This window comes from Hordeum vulgare, chromosome 3H, assembly GCF_904849725.1.
Source record: "Hordeum vulgare subsp. vulgare chromosome 3H, MorexV3_pseudomolecules_assembly, whole genome shotgun sequence".
Lineage (NCBI taxonomy): Eukaryota > Viridiplantae > Streptophyta > Magnoliopsida > Poales > Poaceae > Hordeum > Hordeum vulgare.
The window spans coordinates 479,046,547-479,057,144 of record NC_058520.1 but is presented as its reverse complement, the minus strand read 5'-3'; the positions used below and the strand labels follow the sequence as shown (position 1 = coordinate 479,057,144).

At 42.2% G+C, this 10,598-nt stretch overlaps 1 protein-coding gene across 1 annotated transcript; it reads left to right on the top strand.

The window, feature by feature from the left end:
* Positions 1-4,749: 4,749 nt before the first annotated feature.
* On the top strand, positions 4,750-9,225 carry LOC123444370 (lysM domain receptor-like kinase 3). The gene is made up of 11 exons (XM_045121065.1): positions 4,750-5,549; positions 5,843-5,917; positions 6,211-6,510; positions 7,026-7,171; positions 7,258-7,347; positions 7,447-7,552; positions 7,873-8,024; positions 8,108-8,205; positions 8,299-8,449; positions 8,603-8,710; positions 8,811-9,225. The coding sequence occupies exons 1-11, from the start codon at positions 4,925-4,927 to the stop codon at positions 8,973-8,975; spliced, it is 2,016 nt and encodes a 671-aa protein (XP_044977000.1). The 5' UTR covers positions 4,750-4,924; the 3' UTR covers positions 8,976-9,225.
* The last annotated feature ends 1,373 nt before the right edge of the window (positions 9,226-10,598 follow it).

The window sequence follows — 10,598 nt, the reverse complement described above, 5'->3', positions numbered from 1 at the left end:
TCTTCTAGGTGACTCTTCTCTTCATTTGTGGGGAGCCGATCACTCATTGGAAAAATGTCTGGCCTTTCCACAGTTGTAGCAGTTTCGGTCACGACTAGACGAACGCTTCACATCAAATCTTGAGCTAGAGCTTCTCTCTTTGCCTCTACTCTTGTAGAACTTGTTGAATTTTCTGACCATGAGGTTGATATCTTATTTCGTAATAAGGTTTTTACTTGAAGTAGCGGGATTATCACCTGAAGCTTTGTAAGCACCGCTTGACTTGTTGTGCAACTCATGTTTGTCATTGAGAGACATTTCATGAGAAACAATCCTTACAATGGCTTCAGTTGGCTTGAGATCCTTGTAGTTTGGCATCATTTGGATTAATATGCACATGGTTTCATATGTTCCATCCAAGGCTCTAAGTATCTTCTTTATAATTAATTTGTTGGCCATCTCTTCACTTCCTAAGCCGGCAATCTCATTTGTGGTGAGAGCTAGCCTAGAATACATCTCAGCGACTCCTTCACCATCCTTCATCTTGAACTTATCAGGCTGACTTTGAAGCACATCCAACTTAGATTCCCTGACGGAATGAGTACCTTCATGCATATCAATCAAAGTATCCCAAATTTCCTTTGCATTCTAAAGGCGGCTGATTTTGTTAAATTCCTCGGGACACAAGCAGTTGAATATGATATCACAAGCTTGAGCATTGTATTGCAACATCTTTAACTCATCCGTTGTCGCATCATGATCCGGTTCTTTTCCTTCTCTGAAGAAATCACCTTGCACACCAACACGAACAACAACCCAAATGACAGGACTATGACCAAGAATATGCATTTTCATCTTATGCTTCCAACTAGCGAAATTAGTACCATCGAAATATGGACCTCTATGGTGATAATTTCCCTCGCTAGACGCCATACTCTCCTAGGTTGTGAAACCAATGCAATGGAGACCAAAGCTCTGATACCACTTGTAGAATCGAAAGTATGTCTAGAGGGGGGGTGTGGACTACTTGACAAGATAAAACTTAACCTTTTCCCAATTTTAGTTGTGGGCCAATTTTAGCAATTATGACTAGTCTAGTTCACCCTACACATGCACATCTAAGAGTATAGTAGCGAAAAGTAAGACATGCAAATGTAAAATAGAGGGTGAGGTAGGGAGATCAAACACAAAGGTTGACACATCTATTTTTGGCATGGTTCCGATAGGTGGCACTATCGTACATCCATGTTAGTGGAGACTTCCACACACGAAGGGTAATGACTGCGAGAGTCCACGGAGGGCTCCACCCACAAGGTGTCCACGAAGAAGCGACCTTGTCCATTACACCACGACTTCCGTCCACACATAACTAGCCTCACTCATGGTAGATCCTCACGAAGTAGCCGATCTCCTTTCCCTTACAAACATCTTGGTTCAGCTCCACAACACGAAGTATGAGGCTTCCAAGCAACACCTAACCAATCTAGGAGGCACCACCCTCCAAAAGGTAATAGATGCGGTAGAAGGATGAACTCCTTACTCTTGTGCTTCAAAAGATAGTCTCCTCAACACTCAGTCACTCTCTCACATATTGGGCATGGGTAGGAGAGATTGATCTTGTGGGAAGCAACTTGGGAAGGCTAGAAATCAAGGTTCACATGGGTGGAATGGAATCTCTTGATCTCAACACATGAGTAGGTGGCTCTCTCTTAGAAAAATGGATCTGGCAAGTGTAAGTGTGCTTTGAGTGCTTCCTCTACGAATGAGAGGTAGGTGGAGAGGTATATAGGCATCCCCCCAAATTCAACCATTACAACATTATTTCCCAACTCGATGACACCAAAATGAATCTCGGTGGTACCAAGTTGCACTAAATGTGGCAACTTTCGAATTCTCGGTAAGATCGATATAGGAATCTCGGTGGTACCAATACGATGACATAGACCAGTTTCCAAATCTGGGCGAGACTAATTTCAAACTCAAAAATTTCGATTCTTGAAATCTTCTCAATAGAAAGTTGGTCATTGAATCTCGGTGTCACCGATGTGAAAGTTGGTGGTACCGAGATGGTAGTGTTTGGTATAGGATGTGTCAAGTATAAAATCGGTAGGGCCGAATGGAAATAGTTGGTGGCACCAATTTTGCTGGTTTAGCTTTGGACAGAGATATTTTGTCGGAGAATGGCTAAGTATTTTTGGTGGCTACCTGTAAGCACTTGAGCAGCCAATTCATGATAATACCTCACCCCCTTTTAATAGTATTTTCTTTCCTATGGACTCAAAGTGATTTCTCACAAATGTAAAATGTAGAGTCTTCTTGCTCGAAGCTTGAGCCAATCCTATTCCTTTCCTTGCATCAAGGGGCATCTCCTCACAATCCTATAGACAAGGCATCTTTGAACTTTTCTGAAATATACTTGGATAAGATCATTAGTCCAATGATGCATATGTTGTGATCAATTATCAAAACCACATTAGGGAGCAATTGTGCTTTCAAAAGTGCGCATTGGTGACCTGACTACACAAATCATCCAAAGCTCTCCTCGCCATTCCCACTGCCACCTTCATGCCCCAGCCCCACCACCATTACCATCTCGCCACATTGAGTACCAACCCAGTACTCAAACAGCCTCATGCATAAACAAAAAAATTCATAATTTGATCTACATCTTGATTCGGGATGTGTACTTGTTCTTCGGGTTTCTCAAAGTCATGAGATTGGCATGCCCCTTCATTCTTGTCATCAACAATCAAAATGACACAACATGTCATCAACTATCACAAAGTCTATGATTCCTGCATCATCATAGTTTCAAGAACAATTCTCCAGCAATGTTGGAGCATTCTGAATGCCCTCTCCACATTCTTCCTACCCATTTCTTGCATTTGTTATAGAAGAGGCTTTGTTTGTTGCCATGGGGATCAGATATGTTCTTCACAAACATCGCCCCACCAAGGGTATATAATATCTACAAGGTAGTACCCCATGTTGCAGACTTGCAGTCGTGCCCGTTGAGAGTGTAATTACACGAGAGCGCTTCCCCATTGCAAAATCTCTTGAACACGGGAGATTGCTGGAGCACATTAATGTTGTTGTGAGAGTTAGGCATGGCATGCCAAATCCACAAGTCCTTTGATGTCACTACTTCGAGTATGATGGAAACCTCTTTGTTGCGACCTTGGTACATCCACGCAAACCATTGAGATAGTTCCACCATTACCGATGCACGCAATCAATACAACCGAGCATACCTAGAAAGCCTCTTGTCGCTCCAATAGCCATCAATTTTCCTGTATCTTGCATATTTGGTTCTCTCTAATACTCTACTCCAAACACCCGCACCACGACGCAAACAAATCTCGCAATGGTCTTCACGCATGTGCTCTCCCCATCGGGGCCATCTCACCAACTCTATTGGCGAGGGTACCTAGTGCAAGCATCCTCATAAAAGTCGTGAACTTTTGCTTAGTAGAGATAAAGAGTTGTGCGACAATAATCCTTAATGAGTTTGAAGCAGTAATCATGTGCCTCCACTCTCTCGACCACACGCAAGAACAACGGTTTGCGCATACGAAAGCGTGGGCGAAACCATATATCTGAGAATGTTGGCCCATGCTTAAAATAGTCCTTGTAGAGCAGCAGTGCTCCAACGACTCTACCCCGGTTCAAAACTCTTCTTCCTTTAATTGAACCCTTGAAGTTTAGAATGTGCTCCACCTTCATGTCCATTTCCTCCTAGATGCTCATGATCATCAACATGTGGACATCTTCATCTCACTCAAGCAAATTGAATAATTCCTTTGCATTATCTCATCAAGCTCCGTGTTTTCAGACTCCTCATCCACCAAACCATTAGAATCCATCATTTTTCTAGAAAACATTCACGAAAAACTGGTCAGACAATTTGTCAAACACATAAAGAACAAGGTGCAATCTGAGAATAACGAAACGTACCACAATGGCGTCAGGGACGACAACGGTGTCCGGAGCGATGCGACAACCGGGGAGAAAGTTTGTGGTGGTGTCCGTGACACCGAGGGGTCTGTACAACGACGAAGCTAGGGTGGCAGTAGAGCTAGTGGAGGGCATGCGCGGACTAGGGAGAGGTAAACGACTCGTTCGGCAAAGTCGAAAGAATTGGTGCAGTTTGACGAACGCGTCCAAGCCTTCTTATGTACATCTCAGATTTAAGTGGGATATAAAAGGTGTTAGTCATTTGAAGTACATGACCGGTTCAATAAGTTCGTATGAATCATATTTTTATGCGGATAATCACTTTGGCACATGGAGCATATGCTTCTCCTATGGAAAAAGCATTTTAAAATGTCAAAAAACTCCGAACAAAAATTTGACGCGCACATCTTGATATTTTACGTGTGCACGGTATGTTTTATGGAAACCGACATCTTTTGTGACTTGTGTAAAATAGACACAGAAATGCTCCGTGAAAAGCCATTTTTAACACTGAATTTTATTCGCACGCGACACAAAAAATCTTTACATATGTCGAAACGTACGTATGAAACATTTTATTAGAATTTGCTGACATTTCAAAAAAGGTTAAAAATATATTTTAAAACCAGGAGCATATGTTTCTGGGTGCCAAAACGCTCTTCTTTACTTACTTTTATGATCGATTGGTGACCGGGACCGGTACTTTGGTCGGTTTGGCTCATAACTAACTTTAAACCAAGTAACCTTAGTCGAAGTGTGTCCATTTCGCAGCAAAACAGTGATCTACCCACCCCGCCGCGACCACCCTTGTTTCTCTTCCTCTCCCGTGTCCTCTTGCTACAGCGCCGCCCCGCAAAGTGCGCTTTGGTGACCCGACCACGCGAAGCATCCAGAGCTCTGCTCGCCACTGCCACCTCCATGCTCCAGCCCCAGCCCCACCACCACCATCTCGCCGCCCCGAGTCCCCAACCCTAGAAGCCAGCCGGCCCAAATGCCTCCCCGTCGCCGCCTCCTCCTCCTCCTCCTGGCCCTTGCCTGCTCCGGCGGGGGGGCCGCCGTCGACACCGCCCCCGGGAACGGCACCTCGTCGCCGCTTGCCTGCTCCGAGCTGTCCCGCGTCTGCACGGCATTCCTCGCCTTCCCGGCGGCCGGCAACGCCAGCGTGCTCCAGTCCATGTTCGACGCCTCGCCCGGGGACCTCACCTCCGACCCCGCCGCCAGCCCGGGCTACGCCTTCGTGCGCAAGAACTGCTCGTGCCTCGCCTCCCGCACTTACCTCGCCAACACCACCTACACCATCCCGTCCACAGTGCCCCTCAACGCCACCGCGGCCCAAGTGGCGGCCGCGGCGTACGGTGGCCTCGCCGTTCCGCCGCCGGGCGGGGCGCTTCAGCGGCCGCCGCGCCCCGGCGCCGTGGTGGCGCTCCACCTGATCTGCGGCTGCTCGTCCGGCCCTTGGAACTACCTTCTCAGCTACGTTGGTTCTGACGGCGACACTGTGGAATCGCTGTCGAGTAGGTTTGGGGCTAGCATGGACGCCATTGAGGCCGCCAACGGCATGCCCGGCCCGGACCCCATCACCACGGGGAAGGTGTATTACATCCCACTCAACTCAGGTGAGCCAATGTTTACTGATCTTTGATCATAAGCTTTTGCTGCATACAAGATGTACAATGTTTTCCACACAATGGCGATTTTTTTTCTGAGTTGTTTCACGTAACACATGATGTTTTTTCCCCCAATTGAAACAATTCGTAAAAAGGGCTAGCATCAGATTACAGATGTAAGGAATTTACCTTCCTCTCTTCTACAGTGTAATCCAGCTTTCTAAAGGAATTTTTAAATGTATGTTATCATGGAAATACCTGATTCGGTCTGTTTTTACTTAATCAGTGTATATCATATGCAGTTCCTGGTCAGCCTTATGTTGCAATGTCTTCTGCCCCTGTTCCTGCGCCAGCACCCACTCAAAATACTCTGTCAGGTACTCACCGCTACTCATCATTCCTTAATGTTTTGAGTAGTTTATTGCCATATTTCTGGATTAATATTAGTATCGAGGTCCAAGGATTATTCACAATACTCGTGCCTTCAAATGATATAGTTGATCTTTCTATTTCAACTTTTCAGCACATTATTGATGTCATTCCTGTATTGGTACTAAAAATCTCATTTTTCTGTAGGCAAGTTAAGAATGTCGATTTTGTTAACTAGGAATACCAATCAGCAGTTTTCTTATTGTGATAACCTAACCGAGTATGGTATGACATACTGCAGAAATATCAGATCATCATTCAGCAAAATTCCCTTATGGATGGGTTATTGGGGGTATGGGAGTTGCGCTTGCTTTGATCGCTATTGCTCTCCTTGCACTTCTGATGTGCAAATCCTTCCAGTACAATCACCAAGGTTCAAATAACCAGGGAAAGAGTCCAGACCAGCCTATGCCTCATAATTTTCAACTTCTTAAGAGTGGTAGTTTTTGTTATGGTTCTGGAAGATACTTCTGCTGCCAATTTGGCAATGCGAAGCAATCAAGAAAGGGTGGTGAGGATCATCATATCAATGTTCCAAAAGGTCAGCTGTACACCTTCTGTTCTCCACATCATTATAAATATTTTCGGAACAGGAGTTTCACAGAGTTCGTGTCATGTGGATATATTTAATGACACTAAATGGAACATTGGTTTCTCAAAATAGTATTTTATAAATGGCATATTACTATTGGTAATGTACTTACGTGCAACTTAAGTTGCTGATGGAGTCGTGTTAACCCGGGGAACTTCATAGAACACCCGTGTCAGTGTTTTATTTACATTATCTATTTGTGACATGTCCTACATGGGTTAAGCAAGCATACGACCTCTATAACCTTTCGATAATGCATGGCTTCAAGTAATCAAATACAAATAAGCAGCTGTGCCCAAGTACTCTGTCCAAATCAGACCCAAAAAACTAGACTCTTGGGGTTGAAAGTCATTGCTAATACCATTTTAGTCATTGCTAGCATAGGCTAATTTAGATTCCCTTTTTTTCCTTTTGCTCTTATCATACATAAGTTATTCTGACTTGTAAATGTTTCTCTACCGCAGGTATGGTAGTAGATGTGTTTGATAGAGAAAAGCCCATTGTGTTTACATATGAAGAAATACTTGCGTCGACCGATCTTTTTTCTGATGCAAATCTGCTGGGTCATGGCACATATGGCTCCGTCTACTATGGTGTTCTTCGTGACCAGGTCTGAGATCCAAGACTCCAAGCTGACCATTTTTCTGGAATGCTGGTCCTATGACATATCTTGCCAATAACAAGTGATGTTTACAGGAGGTCGCGATAAAGAGAATGACATCAACTAATACTAAAGAATTCATAGTAGAGATGAAAGTACTTTGTAAGGTTCATCATGCCAGTCTGGTATGTCATTTTACAGTTCTCACACAATGCTTAATCTAATTATATCTTAAATATACTGTTATTTTTTGACTTTAATTTGTGACCCATGTTTTGTCAAAGGTAGAATTGATTGGCTATGCAGCAAGTAAGGACGAGCTGTTCCTGGTTTATGAGTACTCTCAAAAAGGTTCACTCAGAAACCATCTTCATGATCCTCAAAGCAAAGGTATACTGTTATCTGGTACTTGTTTTATGGAAGGTTACCTAACCTGAGATACTGTGACTTCTCATAAGGTATTTATAAATTTACTAATGTGTAACCCCTACCTTTGGTGTTTAACTGTGCAAACTTTCACAATTACTAGTTCCAGCACTTTTGACATTGTATTTTACCTTCAAATAACTTCTGCAAGCCTACTGTTTGCGGACTGTTTAGCTTGGTTTTTTTACTGTTCATTTCTTAAGCTAATTTGTTTTTGTAGCCTTATTTATACTTTTCTTCGCACACGGTTATCATTATTGATTGATATTATTTTAATCTTCCAGGTTACACATCACTTTCTTGGATTTATAGGGTCCAAATTGCTCTTGATGCTGCTAGAGGACTGGAGTACATTCATGAGCACACAAAAGATCATTATGTTCATAGAGACATCAAATCAAGTAACATCTTGCTCGATGGTTCTTTCAGAGCGAAGGTTAATTGTTGACTTCACATGTTTCTTGCACCAGTTATTCCAGTTTATAGACTGACACAGTATTACATTTTCTGTGTCTGTAGATTTCAGATTTTGGTCTTGCAAAACTAGGATTAAGGTCCAATGATGCAGAGGCTTCTGTTACCAAAGTTGTGGGTACTTTTGGTTATTTGGCCCCAGAGTAAGTACACCTTGCTGGTCGGCTGGCTCTGGTGTAAGAAACAAAAAAAAAACTTTTGACTGTCGTTTTGATAATATTTCGTTGTTCTTGTAGATACCTTCGGGACGGCCTGGCAACTGCGAAATGCGATGTTTATGCTTTCGGGGTCGTGCTTTTTGAGTTAATATCTGGAAAGGAGGCGATTACAAAGGCCGACGCAGTTGGTGCAAGTTCAAACTCTGAAAGGCGTTCCTTGGCGTCGGTTGTAAGTTTTCTAACTTGTACACAAGCAGTCATCCAATCTACAGCTTGTGTGTTTGCAGTTATTTCGCTGCCCAAGGTTTACATTGGTATTTCTTCGACTTCCTTTTACACTTCGAATTTAAAAGATCTGAGCAGATTTGGTTTGACCGGGCAGATGTTGACTGCACTGAGGAATTGTCATGATCCAACGTGCGTGGGGAGCTTGAAAGATTGTATTGACCCTAATCTGATGGATCTGTATCCTCATGACTGCATATACCAGGTATGCAGATAGCTTTTTGCCTGCACATTTCACATCACCACCTTTGCTTCAAAGCTAAAATCATCGCTCATATCGCTGTCAATTCTCTTCTCTTGTAAAGATGGCTATGCTCGCGAAACAATGCGCCGATGAAGACCCTGTTCTGCGGCCGGACATGAAGCAGGCAGTGATCACCCTGTCGCAGATACTGCTTTCGTCCATCGAGTGGGAGGCCACGCTAGGCGGGAACAGCCAAGTGTTCAGTGGTCTTGTGGCCGGGAGGTGATGATCCATCCTGTTCGAACTGGCTTGCTTGCTGCTCTGTGCTCTTGGTGTTCTCCTTCCTCTGATCTGCTAAGAGATTATTCTCCCATGCATATTGCTGTCCTAAATTTCACTGCCCCCTTGTCCAGTCGAGCAAACTGAGAGTATGAAGCACAGTGAGATATATGTTTCCTGGTTGGTCGTACAGAATGTAACCATGCATGTATACCGGAGTGCTTCGTCCAGTGCTAGTCCTGTGTTACTTCGCTTGCTGTGCTGAATCTCTCCTGCTCACTGCTTGTCTTTTTTTTTTTCTCTTTTGGGAAAATGCCTGTCTTTGTATTGATTCAAAGAGAATGTGAGCCTCGGGCGTACGTGGTGTTGTCCAAGAGTGACTAGCATCCATCCAAGGAAGTGAATAGTGAGATACATCTTCGTCTCCACATGCCTTGGTTATTATTATATCCTAGCTCATCCACTTTTGTGTTGTTTACCTTCTTGTTTATCTTGTATTGTCATATAGGTTGTATTTACTGCAAAAAAAATCTAGTTGTATTTAGGAATGGTATTTATCCGCAAATTCTATCTTATACGAAACAAAAGTACAAAATTTGCAGATGCCTATTTACCCCCTTTAGTCGCTTATATCGATCCTTCACATCACCCCTAACAAATCATAAAAGAGCCAATGTTGGGTAGTGGTGCAAGACCGCCCCTTAGTTAGCCTGAGCGCCATCCCCGTCGAGATCATGTTAAAAACAAAGAAGTACTCGATGCCGGCTTGAGATTGGGAGAGAAAATACTAAGAGGAAAAGGTCGGGAACTCCTACCTACCGCTCTGTGCGGCAGGGAGTCAGGGGCACGCACAGGGGGTTCGCCCCGACTGGGCCGGACAAGTTTTTTTTTTCTAGAAAAACATATAATTGTTTTTTTTTACTTTTCTATTAATTTCCTTTTTTTGAAAATCAAAACAAACAAATGTTGAATTTACCAATTATTTTTTGATAACATGAACGTTTTTTAGAAACAAATTTAAAAATGTGAACAATTTTTTGAAGCATGAACATTTTTTGAATATTGAGAATATATTTTTAGAAAAATAATAATTATGAAAAAACTTGAACAAATTTGGGACCAGAAACATATTTGTAAAGCACAAGTATTTTTGAATCTTAAGAACAAAATATTGAAAGGGAGAACAATTTTCAAAACCCCGAACAAATTTGAAAGTGTGAACAATTTTTTTAAAGTACGAACATTTTTTGAATTTTGAGAACAAATTTTAGAAATGAGAACAATTTTGAAAAATCCTGAAGAAATTAATAAATGTGAACCATTTCTGAAAATACGAACATTTTATGAATTTTGAGAACAAATTTCGAAAAACAAGAACATTTTTCAGGAAAAATTATAAAAATCCAGAATATTTTTTGAAAATACGATTTTTTTTAATCTTGAGAACAAATTTAGAAAATGAGAACAATTTTGAAAAATCCTGAACAAACTTATAAACGTGAACAATTTTTGAAAATACGAACATTTTTTGAATTTCTAGAACAAATTTCAAAAAACAAGAACATTTGTTGAAAAACATTTTAAAAATCCAGAACATTTTTTGAATATGCAGAGCATTGTTTTTGAAAAT